Source organism: Rhinolophus ferrumequinum, chromosome 6 (genome assembly GCF_004115265.2).
Source record: "Rhinolophus ferrumequinum isolate MPI-CBG mRhiFer1 chromosome 6, mRhiFer1_v1.p, whole genome shotgun sequence".
NCBI lineage: Eukaryota > Metazoa > Chordata > Mammalia > Chiroptera > Rhinolophidae > Rhinolophus > Rhinolophus ferrumequinum.
Genome location: NC_046289.1, coordinates 80,219,740 through 80,234,425, shown reverse-complemented (window position 1 = coordinate 80,234,425; position 14,686 = coordinate 80,219,740). Strand labels below are relative to the sequence as shown.

Here is a 14,686-nt window from a genome sequence, read left to right as displayed (position 1 = left end):
TTTTTGCATTGTTTTCAATCACTGCCTAATATACTATATGCTTAGTCATGTATTATATTTGTTGTTGTCTCCCTTCCTAAAATTTATGATCCACGAGGGAGCGGATTTTGTACTGTTCACTAATATTCTCTCCCAAAGGCCAGCATAGATTTTTGTTTGTTTCAAATAGTTATCTCCTTTTGAGGTTTAGGATTAGATTTTTTTGTTTATAACTTTGATTAATGGAAGGTTATTTCTCCAGTATGTATGACTTAAATCAATAACGGGTCAGAGTTCATTAACTGCATTTTTTCAGAAGAATGAAATGGAGAAAATGGGTTGTTTTTTGTTATTTTAAGGAAATATTCCCTAGATATTCACAGGGAGAAACTCAGCTATGTCAGACTGAAGATAGTCTTCATCATTCTGCCCTAATCTCCTAATTATTATAGCCAAATGGTCAACTGAGTAGTTTTAGTAATATTTAGTTTTGATTTCTTCAGAGACTGGAGGCATAACAAAAGTTGTACTTGCAATTGAGAATTTTTTTTTTAATTTTTTTCAGTTACAGTTGACATTCAATATTATTTTATGTTAGTTTCAGGTGAACAGTTCAGAATTTTTAAAACTAGGACATGGTGGTTACTTTATATAAGTTCATTAAGAGTTGTAGAGCATTTGGAAAAATAAAATTATGATTTTGGCATTTCAAAGAATTCAAAGCATTGTATTTGCATTCATGGAGAGCTAGGGCAATTTATGTTTTCCCTTGTTTTAGAATACTGTTAGCCTTTTAACTTCTTTGAGGAAAAGAGCAATTGGCCATAATCTCTCAGTGGCATACATTTTAAAAAGTCATTGACATGATACTTCAGAGTCCATTATTTGATCTCTGAACCCTTGTGTGACTTTGTGTGTAATGTTCTATAAATTTTCCATTTTGTTTGGATTTTTAGTTTATTTTTATTTCAGTTAACTTTCTGGTCAAGATCATGCATTAAAATTTAGTCTGCAAAATACGAATCACATGTTTCGTTTTGTTCTTTGTTATAGCAACCTCACGTCAAAACATTCGCAGAGTATCTTTGGAGGAAGTTCTGGAATTACTAGGAACAGGGTTTCTACGTGGGAGTTCAGGATTTCTTCGAGCCAGTGGTGATATGCTGAAAGGAACCAGTTCAGTCAGTCGGGATGTTCGAGTTGGAGTTACTCAGGTTAGAATCACAAATCAGTATTTAAATATTCTCACTGGCCTGTCATGAAGGTTTTAGGATCTGACTCCAGGCAGAAGTGATACTATGCAAGGTCATCACTTATACTCATATTTGTAAATATGTGTGGTGAGGCCAAAACACTTTTTAAAAACTAGATTACAAGTAAGAGAACCTTGCTTACCATAAACAAAGCCAACTAAATAGGCTTAAAAACCCACAGTGTTTTTCTGTTCCTAATAATGGGATATTTTTGTTTATTTTCTTTGAAACACAAATATTTTTGTTTATTTGTTTTTAGGCCTTGTGCTTTCATGTGTCTGTGGTTTTACATGGTTTCCGTTGTGTGCTTGTACAGTTCAGGGTTAAGCCATTAGGTGCGTATCATTCACCACGGACAGAATTGTATTTCCATTTTACATGGTTTCAGCTCCTAAGTAAACTTAAGTGCTTAAATTCTCAGTCCTAAACAAAATTTAAAAATCTGAACCCTGGAAAAAGCATATTAGAATAAAACAAAACAGGTCTCGGCATTCTTTCTTTGAATGATCTTGTTTTCTAAATGCTGTTACAGTTCAAAGCAAATGCGTATTTTTTAAATTCACCTATGTCCTCATTGTTTTATACTGTATAATATTAGACTTCATGAAAATGTAAGATGTCCCAATATAATTGTAAACTATGTGTTTTCAAAAACAGATTACATAGACAACTATCTTTGTATCTCTGGAGTAAGATAAACCATTAACTTTCTTGAAAATAAAGAGCAGTAATTCATCACTATAAACTTCCGGGTTTCTAGAACTAAAGTCTCTTATTAGAATTATGATTTTGGAACCCAGTTAATTCTTACAATGTGTTCATATGTTTGATTTAGGTTTTCTTGTTCAGAAAGAGCTTGTTATGAAAGAGCTTGATTTCTTTGTTCAGAGAAGCCACAGACACATTTCACATATTAGCTGGTTATGCTGACGATCCTGAAACTTTTCAGTCTGACCAAAATAAAACAGGCAGCATAAATGAAATCTCAGTTGAAAGACTACAAACTTCAGTTCTGGCTTAATAAACAAACAAAAAAAATAGTACTGCACTTATATAGCTAAAGTGGCTGTAAATGAGGAAGGAATAAAAGAAATACTAATAAATTCTGCATATTTTGTGGAAGAGAAAATATTTATATAGAATTGAAATTATTTCATCGTGAAGATAAAACTCCTTTCTTTTTTAGGCTTATGTGGTATTTGTTTCAACACTAGGAGGAGCATGGCTAGAGAAAAATTTTGCCACCTTTCTTTCTCATGTCCTAAGCCTTGTGTCACAGTCGCACCCTAAAGTCACCCAAACTCAGATTGATGCTGTCTGCGGTCGCCGTTGTGTTTCATTTATCCTTCGAGCTACTATAGGAAGCCTTGGAGAAAAGGCTCAAGTTGCTGCTGCCAAGGATATTTGCCAGGCTGTCTGGAAGTTAAAGAAAGTTGTGGGTATGGATTTGCTCAGACCATCTGTTTTAACAGTGCTAAAGGAATTGTCCCTTTGGGAAAGCTAGACTGTTACATTACTATGTTAAAATAAAAAAACACTTCAGTAACAGACATCAGTTGTTTTAGGGTAGTCAATATATAGATGAGACATAAGTTATCTATTATAACTTGGTAATAACTATTATATATGTACATATCTTAAAGGCTGGTGATAACAGTTCATCAGTATTCATAATCTTCCTATAGAAGTTGATACATTGTTTTTGAAAGAATTAGTTTATCTCAGCTCCTATACCGTTTTAAGTCTGCTGTGCTTATGTATCAATAAAATTATAGTATCTTTTAGTTTTCCATGAGTTCTCTCTTTCAGTGCCACTTGCTAAAAGAGTAATAAGGGATCTATGGTCAGGTTGCTTGAACCAAATCGTTTATGTTAGTTCAGTTCTTTGTTGATGCAAGTCCCCTTTTTAATATTTCAGTTAGTGCCATAGGGTTTCATACAGATCAAGTGGAGGTATTAATTTTTGCCTTTATCCTTTTCATCTCCTAACACTCACCCCCTATAACATTTTAACAAAGCAGTGATGCAGTTAATTCTACTTCTATCAGATGCCATGATGAGTGATGGTAATTTGGAAACCCGGCTTGGCTCCACAGATGTAGCAGCCAGCCAGCATACGCTGGTATGTGCTTTACAAGAACTTGGGAATCTCATTCACAGTCTCGGCACCACGGCTGCGCCTTTGCTGCAGGATTCAAGTATAGGTATCTGTTGTTGTGACTTGTTTGAATACCTCGTTTTTACTTTTACTCTACACAACTGTTTTCCAAGGAAGGAAATCTCCCTCACATAGCTTAGTTATTATAGATTCCACTATAGATTTGTTAGAGATGTTTTGTGAAATATATATGATCAAGATTATTAAAAATAAGTATGTATGTGAAGGTTGTTTTGCTTTTGCAACTTAAGGTAGTTCTCTCCATCTCTCCCCTATCCCCCAAACCCCCTTTCTGGAAATAAGATAATGAAAAAACAGAAGTAAACCTGAACCCATATTTCTCATCTGCAGTGAAAACATTCATTTCTATATGGTACAAGTAATTCTCTTCCTCAAAGTTCTTTTCAAGCAATCTCTATTTGCTTTCTCTTTTTGAATATTATTTAATCACTTTGAGAGATAATTCACATCATATAAAGTTCACCCTTTTCAAGTATACAATTTGGTGGTTCTGCTATATTAACAGAGTTGTACAACTACCAGCAGTATCTAATTTCAGAATGTTTTCATCATCCCCAAAAATCCTGCACCCATTAGCAGACACACCCCATTTCCCTTTCCCGTAGCCCCTGATAACCACCAATTTACTTTCTCTCTCTATGGATTTGCTTATACTGGACATTTCACGTAAATAGAATCACAGTATCAGGTCTGTTGTGACTGACTATAATCACTTAAAAATTATTTTTAATGGCTTTTGTCCTTTGAGGTACACATTTCCTGTGGACTGAAGCTTTACATTATATTTTGTTTGTATTACATACTATTTAAGTAGCATACATATTATTTAAGTAGCAGTCGACATGAACTGTTACATGTTTTGATGCAGGTGTATGCTGAATTGCCGCAAATGTAGACTTTTTTCTTACTGGTAGTGGTAGCCCAGTCTTCATAGTTAGATAGTCCATTGAGGACCTGGCAAATCCTTGAGTTTGTTTAACATTTTGCTCTCAGATAAGAGCAATATGGTAGATAGGAAGTATACTAATTATGTAAATAAATGTGCCAGAAGGGATTTAAAAACAGAATGGAGCAAAGTAGAACATTTCTTCTCACAGTGGTGCTTTTGTTATTTATTGATAATTTGTAAGTGCTAGTACCATTAGCAGTGATCTCAAGAAAAAGTAAGCAAAACATTGTCTTATTTAGGAAATAAAATTTTTCTTTTGTGTACTGACTTAATTTAAGCCAGTTTTCATGGTATATATTAGAAGAAATCTTGGATACAGAATGTTATTTGTAATTATTTGTCACCTATTTTTTAATTCTGAGTTAGCTTTTGATAAAAATGTATATTATATCCATGTGGCTACTTATTCATTTGACTATTTTATGGCTGAGTGAGCTTTATCGTGTAGCTAAGTCTTTTTTTTTTTGTCTTTCCAGGCGTTCTTGACAGTGTCATTGCAGTTATTGTTCACCCTAGCCTTTCTGTTCGACTAGCAGCAGCCTGGTGTTTACACTGTATTGCTGTGGCATTGCCTTCTTACCTAACACCTCTTCTAGACCGTTGCCTCGAGCGGCTTACTGTACTTAAGTCTTCGCCCGAAGCAGTGACTGGCTTTAGTTTTGCTGTGGCAGCTTTGTTGGGAGCAGTGAAACATTGTCCTTTAGGAATTCCTCATGGAAAGGGCAAGGTAATGATACCATTCTACACATACAATAACAATGTAAGTTTTTCCTGCAAACATCACAGTCGTCCTGTGTATCATCCAGTCAGAACCAGCAGGACACATTTCTGACTGATCAGCTGTACTAAAATATTAAATATTACCAACATAATTACTGTGAAAAAGGAAGGGATGGTTAGATAATGTCTTATCCGCACTTAAACAGTGTGCTTTCTGTTAGAAACAGCTCCATTTAGTAACAGAATTTGTTCCTCAAGGCTTTATTTTGCTATATATTTAGCTTTGCCATAGAAGTACATTTAAAATTGCATTGTAAAGGACAAATAGAGTTGCAAAAGAAATCTTAAACTTCATTTAATTATTTTATAGTTTAGTTAGTGGTACTATTAGTGATATTACTCTGAAATTACATATAGTAGGATAAAGTAGTTACTTCATATTCTTAGGAACCAGGATTTTCCATATTAAAAAAAGAGCCACAGCTATAGAATCAAGAAAATAAAAGCCCCATATGTTAAATTTGAGTTGAAAAATATTACTATGAACTTATAATTCTTGTTATAATTCCTGTTTTTTAAAACATGTATATCCTCTGTCCAGTGAAAAGACTTAAAAGCAATGACACCAAATGGTAACCCCTGGTGACCAGATTACGGCTCTAAATACCATTTCCAACTGAAAAGGAAATAGGGCTTCATGGAGGAATGACTAGTTCCAGGTCTGGAGCAGGAAATGCACAATATAATATAAACCTGGACTATCTTGTCATGCCAGAAAGCAAGGAAGTAATCACTTTTACAGTGTAGTTATTGTAAAAGGATACAGAAGGTAACTTAAGGAAGAGGGCTACTGGCCAAAGATGAGTTAATATAGGCATCAAAAAAAAAAAATAAATAATGGCAACAGTGGATTGAAACACAGTAAATATGTAAAACCCCCGTGAGTTCATAGTGATACTAAAAAAAAAAAAAAAAAAGTCCTCCCCAAATTACATTGCTACCCAAAAATACGGTTTTCTGAGTAAATTTAGTGCTTTTGAATATGGCACTTTCAAACAGATAAATGATACAGAACCTAGTAAATAAATAACCCAGTTTTAATGTACAAAGAATTTTGAGGAGAACTAAAGAAAAATTTTTAATGAAATGTAAAACTTAAAATTGGCAAAGCAGTGTCGGAATTTTGTTTCTTTGTGAATAGCTAGGAATTGCAAGTTGTCAGAGAATACTGTTTTACAGTGAAAGCACTCATAACCTGGGCTTCACACACATATAAGTATTTTTTTTAAAAATATACCACTATTCATTTCTTTCTCATTATCACTGCTGTGTCTTCATTAATGAGTATTATAGTATATCCTCCACAGTGGAGGCTTTGCAAAAAATCATGCCATTTCTTTAAAAGTTCTTAAACTATTTTGAATATTGCCAGCACCATTTGAATAAGGTGATTGACAACTTTGGGAGGTGATATTATTCATTTAAATTTATTATTTTAGTTATATTCTAAACTAACACATCACATCTTGCTAAGCAAAGAATTGCCATTGCATGTATTTAATTAATATCCTCAGATCTTACTAGTTTAGGCAAACAGGATTGGTTGGTTTTATCCTCATTCTTTTTGAGTGTTATCCATTGACTATGTAAGCTGCAGGTAGTCCTAAGTTAGTAATAAGTTGGTTAGTTGTTTTAAAATCCACTCGCCTTCCTCTTTAGAAAATTTACATGCCAGCTCATAATATTTGCTGCTTTTCGGGAGGTGATTGGTAACAGAGATGTTTTTTCAGACATGTTGGATACCTGTTTGCCTTTTTACTGTGTAAGCATGCATTATTCATAAATATGAAATATCTGGTTTTTCTTCTCACTTGTTTTATAACACTGCCTATTTCATAGACTTAAAATATAACACTTTAATGAATCCCACTCTACTGTGAAACTTACTTCAATATGAGATTATTTTTAATTGCTAGGAATTACAAATTGTCAGAGAATACTATTTCACAGTGAAAGCACTCATAACTTCTATAGTATACTGCCTCTGGAAAGACTGGTGTCAGCCACTTGGGTATCAAAGTGGTATGTAAAATTTTAAAAAGGGAGATTCCTATAATGAGACTTTCTGTGGTAGTTGCCTAAAACTACAAATTCTTTACAGCTAAACTTAAAGCAGTTGTACAGTGTTGTCCTATATGCTCTGCAAAGAATAATAGGATTGCTGTGTACAACCTAATATGCCAATATTTAACCTTGAAAATTTACTTTTTTAATAATCTATACGACATTGTCCTATGGTATAGACTACAGGAATGACAGTCCTTTATCATTTACATTTATTATATGTAAGAGATAATTTTTCAATAAATTATTAGTTGCTGTCATTTGTCCAGTAACCTGTAAAACTGATATGCTTTTATTTTTGCCTTGTTCTTCATAAATAGATAATTATGACATTAGCAGAGGATTTGCTGTGTTCTGCTGCTCAAAACAGTCGCCTTTCAGCTCAGCGCACACAAGCTGGATGGTTGTTGATCGCTGCTCTGATGACATTAGGTAACAATCTTGTGGAAGGTTTACATAACTATGAACTATCTTGTGTTTTCTGAATGTAAAATGTTGTAATGGGTGCTTTGACAAGACTAACTTTTAATATGTACCAGAATTGAAATAGCCACACAAACGTTAGTCACCTAGGAAGCCATATACTTAGTCCATTCCTCAAAACGTTTTCAGATCTCTTTATTTGAAATTCTCTTCAAGACCAGTTTATGAACCTTAAATAAGAAAAGCCAATTTGATCGTCTTTCAGGCTTAACTTTGAATGAGTGTAGCTTTTCCAAAAATCATTCATATCTATCTGCAGGAAAAAAAAAAATTTCCATAGCATAAGGATAGGTGAGAGAACATACCAGAGCCCGTGAATCCATTTCTGTAATTGTGATAATTGGTAACACCAATAAGGTAGTTACATTAAAGGGTTAGGGCTCATTTAAATTATATTTATTAAAAAATCAGTATTTATATTATGGTCAGGACTATTATATTCTATAACTTTGAAACTCAATTTTATTACTTTATTAAAGCAATATTTTAAGTCTCTATAGTTATATGATTTATTGCGAGGATGTAAAACTAGCTGGATTTGACCAATAAATCATTTGGACGCCTATGAAGTTATTTGATATAAAAGGTGCTTAAATTAAAATAAGCAATTATAAATGAAGAACCACTTTAAGTAATGTTCTTGAGATGATTAAAGAGATTTATTGGACTAGATTAGATTTCAGTCTATGGGCCAAATTTGCTTGCTATCTATTTTCTACAGCTTGTGAGCTAAGAATGGTTTATACATTTTTAATGATTAAAAAATAAAGACTATTTTGTGACATGAGAATTATATGACAGTCAGTTTTCAGTGTCCATAAATAAAGTTTTACTAGCGCACCACCACAATCACTCAGTTTACCTATGATCTGTGGCCCTTTGGCTCTACAGTGACAGAATTGAGTAATTGCAACAGAGACTGTACGGCTTTCAAAGCCAAAAGTTTTTACATTCTGGCACTTTACAGAAAATGTGTGTTGGCTCCGGGCATCAGTCATCATTTCACAATTTGATGGAAATAATGTGATCAAGCTTTTATTTGCTTTTGGCTGGATGTTTTATGCCTGCCATATTGATATTCTTGAGAAATAAACTCTAGTATAGTATTTTCTCAAGAGGAAAATAAACTAATATTAGTGAGCAAAGAGTGTTGAATTAGTCTTGTTTGCTTTAGGAGTTAGCAATGGCTTCTTCCTAAAAGCAAGCCAGAAAATAAATGGAGAAATCATTTATATTTTAACCTACAAATTGCATGCATAAAAAAAAGATTGGTTTGCAGTTACCGGTTCCTTTTGCCATTAGGCTCATCTCTTTATATGCAAATAAGGCAATTTTTGAATGATAATTCCATAATGACAATCATTATATAAATGCTTATCAAGAGTCAAATACTGTTCTACATATAAGCTCATAAAGTCTCAGAAACTGTACAATGAGGTAACTGTTGTTGTCATCTCCATTTATAGATGAGGAAATTGAGGCACAAAAAGGTTAATAACTTATCTGCGGTTACACAGCAAGTGAATGGAGCCAGGATGTTGATCTGGGTGGTCTCTTTCCAGACCTGCTATGCTGCCATACTATAGAAGAAAAACATGCAGTCAGCAGAACATGGGAATAAGAATTGGGGAGGACTTATAGGAGATTTTTAAGATAACACCAGAATTTTACATAAACTTTGGAGAGAAAAACTGTATAGGTTTTGGTTTTTATACTTTTTGTTGTTGTTTTTTTCCCTCTTAACTGATAATGCTGGCAAATAAAATACTATCATTGTACATTGCCTTTCATTACTGCTTTGTATATTCATGATTCCTTAGTTCATAAATGACGTTGCTCAGAAATCTTTTTTAAAAATTCCGTTCAGATGTATCACATCTGATATTTGGCCTGGAACAAGTAGCTATCAAAACTTAGCATTACTCTCAGGATACAATGTTATTTGTTACCAAAACAGTAGCATCTTGCATTTACATGTTACATTACAGTTTTTCAGACTACTGTAAAGTGCGCTACCTTTTGTATCAGACATACCCTTGGCAACAAGCAATTCAGGTGGTACTGGCTTCATTTTATAAATAAAAGAAATTGAGTCTCAAAGAGGTCACAGCCGTAATGGAAGAGCTGATGCCAAAGCCCAGACTTAACTTTAGTTCCTAATTTTTCCTCTGTATACTCCAGTGCCTTCAGATAGTAACTCGTAGTATATTCGTTGGAACTAGAAGATAGGAGAAGGGAGAAAGTATTGCAGTGGTGAGTTAAAATGTTTATTTTCAGAAGGAAGTTCCTGCTTATTAATAGAGTTTTAAAGAGCAAGCACTTTGGGTTCTTTTATAAGTGATAAGTTGAATAAATTACAGGTTCTGCAGTTGTCAGTCATCACCTTGCTCGTGTTCTGCTGTTGTGGAAGTGTGTCTTTCCAGTGTCTCCTAAAGATCTAGAAACAGAAAAGAGCCGAGGAGACTCATTTACATGGCAGGTCACCTTAGAAGGACGGGCTGGTGCGCTCTGTGGTAGGTTTTCTCTCCCTCTCCTTTGGCTTTTCCACTCTTGAACTTGACTCACACTTGTATATTTAAGAGGTGAGAAATCTGCTTGTGGTGATTTTTTTTTGTAATTGAATGTAATTGATTCGTTGGTAATTATAGCAAAAGTATAATGTAATAAACCAAATTGAAGAGTTCTAATCCTTAGGTTGATGTGTGTTTTATTAGATGCAGTATAGTCGAGTAATGCCAAGACTGCTTTGTCTTATTTATGGTATTTTTTACTCTTAAAAAGGAAAAAGAATTTGAAATTATTCTTGAAACTCAGTCTAACTTTAAAATATTCATTTTATTCTATATGTGAAATAACTCCTTATAAAAACTTACATGTTTCAGGTAATATCTGTAAAAGCCTAACTGACTAAAGTCAGTGTGGTTCCGCAGAACTAGTGTAGAACTGGCAAACTTGAGGGTCTAAGCTAATTTATTCTTCTTCTGAGCTCAAGGGCTGAGTAAAACTCCAGGAAAGAAACATTCTATTAACTTGGTTGTTGGTCTCTTTTAGTAATTCTAGGAAGTTTTTTTCTTAGTTTTGTTAGAGGTAGAAGAAACTAACTTCCTTTTTATACTAGAGTTTCAAGGCTTTTTGTTTGTTTGTTTTTAGCACATTTCTTTATTCCGCTAATAAAAATGCAGATGTTGTAACATAATTGAATGCTTTCTTCATGGTTCATTACACTCTGCCAAGTAAAAGTCTGTTCTATTTTTCAGCTATCAAGAGCTTTGTTTCCCACTGTGGTGATCTCCTTACTGAGGAAGTAATTCAGCGTCTTCTTCCACCACTTCCTTGTGCTGTGGATTTGCTAACTCAGTAAGGATCTGCTATTTAGATTTGATAAACATTTTTAATAGCCATCAGTTACCCTTTGATTATGGAGTATCTTTTAAGTACAATAATAAGGCCAAGTTGCTATGGTTGGTGAATGTTTTTCCTTTTGCAGAGAAAGGCAAATATTTAGTTACATGATTTTTTTTTTTAGGCTAGGATCTTGAAAGAAAATCACATATTAAAAGGGAAGGAAAGTTACTTGGTGGATAACGTATCTTCCATACAGTCAGATTTAACCAAGAAATTAAATGTTAAGCCTGTTAACCTTTTCAGGTATGCATTTTATTAGTTTGTTAGTGCTATTCTGTGTTCGTAAGAACCAGATGCTTGTTAAAAGTTTCAGTTTTTTGTTGCTTATATTTTTCATACGTTTGACTTATACATATATGATAAGAAAACATAGAGAAAATCCAACATATGTCATGAGCACTAGTAATTTCCAAATTAATAAAATGTATAGTTTAGAGAAAGTCTTTCCAAAAAGTATTTAATGATGTAACATTTTATAAAAGCGTTATAGTAGAATGACCATCTGTGAATTCAACACAGCTAGAGCAGGGATTAGCAAATGTTTGCTATAAAGAGTCAGATAGTAAAATTTTAGACTTGCGGGCCATATAGTCTCTGTTGCACCTACTCAACTCTGTTATTGTAGCTCAAAAGCAGTCATAGATAATCTACTAATGAATGAATACGGCTTGTTCCAGTAAAACTTGACAAAAACAAGGTTGGATTTAGCTACCCCTGAAATAGAACATTAATAATACTATTGAAGTTATCTGGGCTCCTCTCTAGCACCATTCCTTCTGTCTTCCTTTAGAGGTAATCACTATGCAAATGAATTTTCTAGTTGTCATTCCCTCGCATTTTTAAAAAGTGGTTTATTATATATATATATATATATATATATATATATATATACACACATACATACATACATACATACATATACATACATACATATGTGTCTCCCTAAACAGTACATTGGTTAGTCTTGCTTGGTTTTGATCAGACAAATGATATACTGTTTATAAGACTTACTTTTTTTTTTAACTCAACATTATGTTTCTAAATTTCATCCATGTGTAATTTGTTCATGCATCTTGGTTGCTGTATAATAGTGTGTGAATATATAGCACCTTATTTATCTTCCTGTCAATAAAATATAGCCAAATTATTTTCCAAAATTCTTGCCTATTTCTACCAATAGTATATGTAAGTACCCTTTGATCCATTTCTTCACTAACGCTTATTCAGACATCAATTCTCACCCACCCAGTAAGTATAAAACGCTCATTTATATATGTGATTCCTAATGGTTTGTGTGTTTTTATATATTTATTGTTCCTCAGTATTTCCTCTTCTGTGAAATCCCTATTCATGCATATATTCACCTGTTTTTAGGTTAAATAGTTTTTTAATTAACAGACATTCTTAATTTAAATGTCAAATTTATCGATCTTTTACTTTTTAGTTGGTACTTTTTGTCTTTTGATTTTAAAAATCTTCCTTACTTCATAGTTATAAAGATACTTTCTTATATTCCTCTCTAAAATATTTAAGGTTTTGTCTTTTGCATTTAGTCTTTAATTTGTCTGGAATTGATTTTGTGTTCGGAGTGAGGTAGAGACCAATTTCATTTTCTTTTTTAATAACGGATAACAAATTGTCCCATACTTTAGTAAGCAAAAAAATAAAATCCATACTTCCAGTGCTTGCCATTCACCTCTGTCATGATTTATTGTATCATGTATATATATATGTCCTGTTTCTTTGCTCTCTGTTGTGTTTCATTGGTGTGTTTGTCTTTATAAGTTTTAGTATCTGTTAGAGCAAGCTGTTTGGCCTTATTCCTCTTTAGGCATAATTTGGCCCTTCTTGCACTTTTGATCGTCTCCTATTGAAATTTTAATTGGAATTGCCCTGATTTTATAAATTTGAAGATAACTGATATTTTTATAATACCTATAAACATACCTCTCCTATTATTAAGGTATTTTATAAAAATTTTTTAAAATTTTTTCTATATAAAAGTCTTAACTGCCTTTTTAAAAATTTATTCACAGGTATTTTTATTTTTCATCACAGTTATTAAATTAGTATTTGGAAGTTGGTGGGTGGATGTGTATAATCTCTTTATTGCTGTTATATAAAAATGTAATTGATCTATCCACCCACCTCTAAACTCTCCTATATTAAATATTTGTTTGTAGATTCTCTTGGATCTCTCCCCTTACAATTCTTGTTCATTTATTCATTCATAGTCTCTCTCTCCCCTAGTGTGCTAACTAAATAACTGTCATTTAAAACTGAGTGGAAGTAGTTAAAGGGAATGCTTCTCATGTTTCACAAATAAGAATGATGTTGCTACAGGCTTTTTGGTTAGATATTCTTTATCAGGTTTAGAAAGTTACCTCTTCCTAGTTGGCCATGTTTTTTTTGTTTGTTTTTTAATCATGAATGGGTTTTGATTTTTATAAAATGGTTTTGTATGATAAATTTCACAAATTTTATTAACCAATTTTTTTACTTTGTTGCATTCTTGGGATAAATGGAGCTTGAGAAATTATCTTAATTATAAACTTCTGGATTTGGATTGCTTATGTTTGGGTTTTCTTTCTTGTACTGCCTTAAGTTTTCGTCAATGTTATACTAGCCTCGTACAATGAGGTAGGTGAATGTTTCATCACATTCTGTGGAGGAGTTTATATAAGATTGGAATGATGTGTCACAATAAATAAATTTTGTTAGCAACTACCTATCTGTAAAACAGTCTAGACCTGGTATTTCCTTTGGGGGAATATTTTTGTTTACATATTTCATTTCCTTAATTGTTTTGACTATTTGAGGTCTGGTTTAGGGGTTTGCTTTGCTTACTTGTTAGATTTTTCCAGGAATTATCCCAATGCATGTTTACTTCAAATTTTTAACAGGAAATTGTTTTTCGTATTTATTCACTTACCTTCTTAGTCTCTGCTACATTTATAATGTTGCCTCCTTCATTCCTGATAAGTTGTCATTATGCCAACTCTTTTGATTTTTTTGATCCATCTCCTGAAAGGTGTATCTGTTTTCTTAATCTATACAAAGAGTAACTTTGCTTATGTAGAATTTCTTTTCTACTTCATTAATTGTTGTTTGTTATTCTTTCTGCTTTCTTAAATTCCTGTCCTACTTCTAACCTCTTAATTGAATGCTTATTAGCTCATTGAATTTTTCTTCTCCTAATATAAACCAAGGCCATAAATTTCCCTCTAAGGTCCCAGTTGCTGAATCCTAAAAGTATTAATACATATTTTTTTCAGCTTTAAGTATTTTAAAATTTCTTAATTTTTTTGAATTGTTTAGAAGTATGTTTTTAAATTTCTAGATGTATGGAATAGTTTTTGGCTTATGGTTTTGTTACTGACACTTAAATTGCGTTATAGTTAGTGAATATGATCTGTATGTTACCTGTTCTTTTAAATTTGTTGAGACTTGCTCTATGACAAATGTGTTTTTTTTTTAAATAAGTTCCATTGTTCCGTCTATCTTCACTAATTTTTTTGTGTTTAACCTACCAATAATTGAGAGTGATCTGTTAAACTCCCACTGTTATACTGGGTTTACCAGTGTTTCTCTGTC

The 14,686-nt window shown here is 32.8% G+C and overlaps 1 protein-coding gene across 4 annotated transcripts in view; it reads left to right on the top strand.

Moving 5' to 3' along the window:
- HEATR5A (HEAT repeat containing 5A) overlaps nucleotides 1-14,686 on the top strand; it is an 89,233-nt gene that overhangs the window by 24,319 nt on the left and 50,228 nt on the right. For all 4 annotated transcript variants that reach the window (XM_033108341.1, XM_033108338.1, XM_033108342.1 and 1 more), the window contains exons 7-13: nucleotides 1,033-1,193; nucleotides 2,419-2,671; nucleotides 3,281-3,436; nucleotides 4,837-5,087; nucleotides 7,525-7,636; nucleotides 10,048-10,200; nucleotides 10,945-11,044. In XM_033108341.1, the coding sequence (XP_032964232.1) occupies nucleotides 1,033-1,193; nucleotides 2,419-2,671; nucleotides 3,281-3,436; nucleotides 4,837-5,087; nucleotides 7,525-7,636; nucleotides 10,048-10,200; nucleotides 10,945-11,044 (1,186 nt within the window). The remainder of the gene's footprint in view (nucleotides 1-1,032; nucleotides 1,194-2,418; nucleotides 2,672-3,280; nucleotides 3,437-4,836; nucleotides 5,088-7,524; nucleotides 7,637-10,047; nucleotides 10,201-10,944; nucleotides 11,045-14,686) is intronic.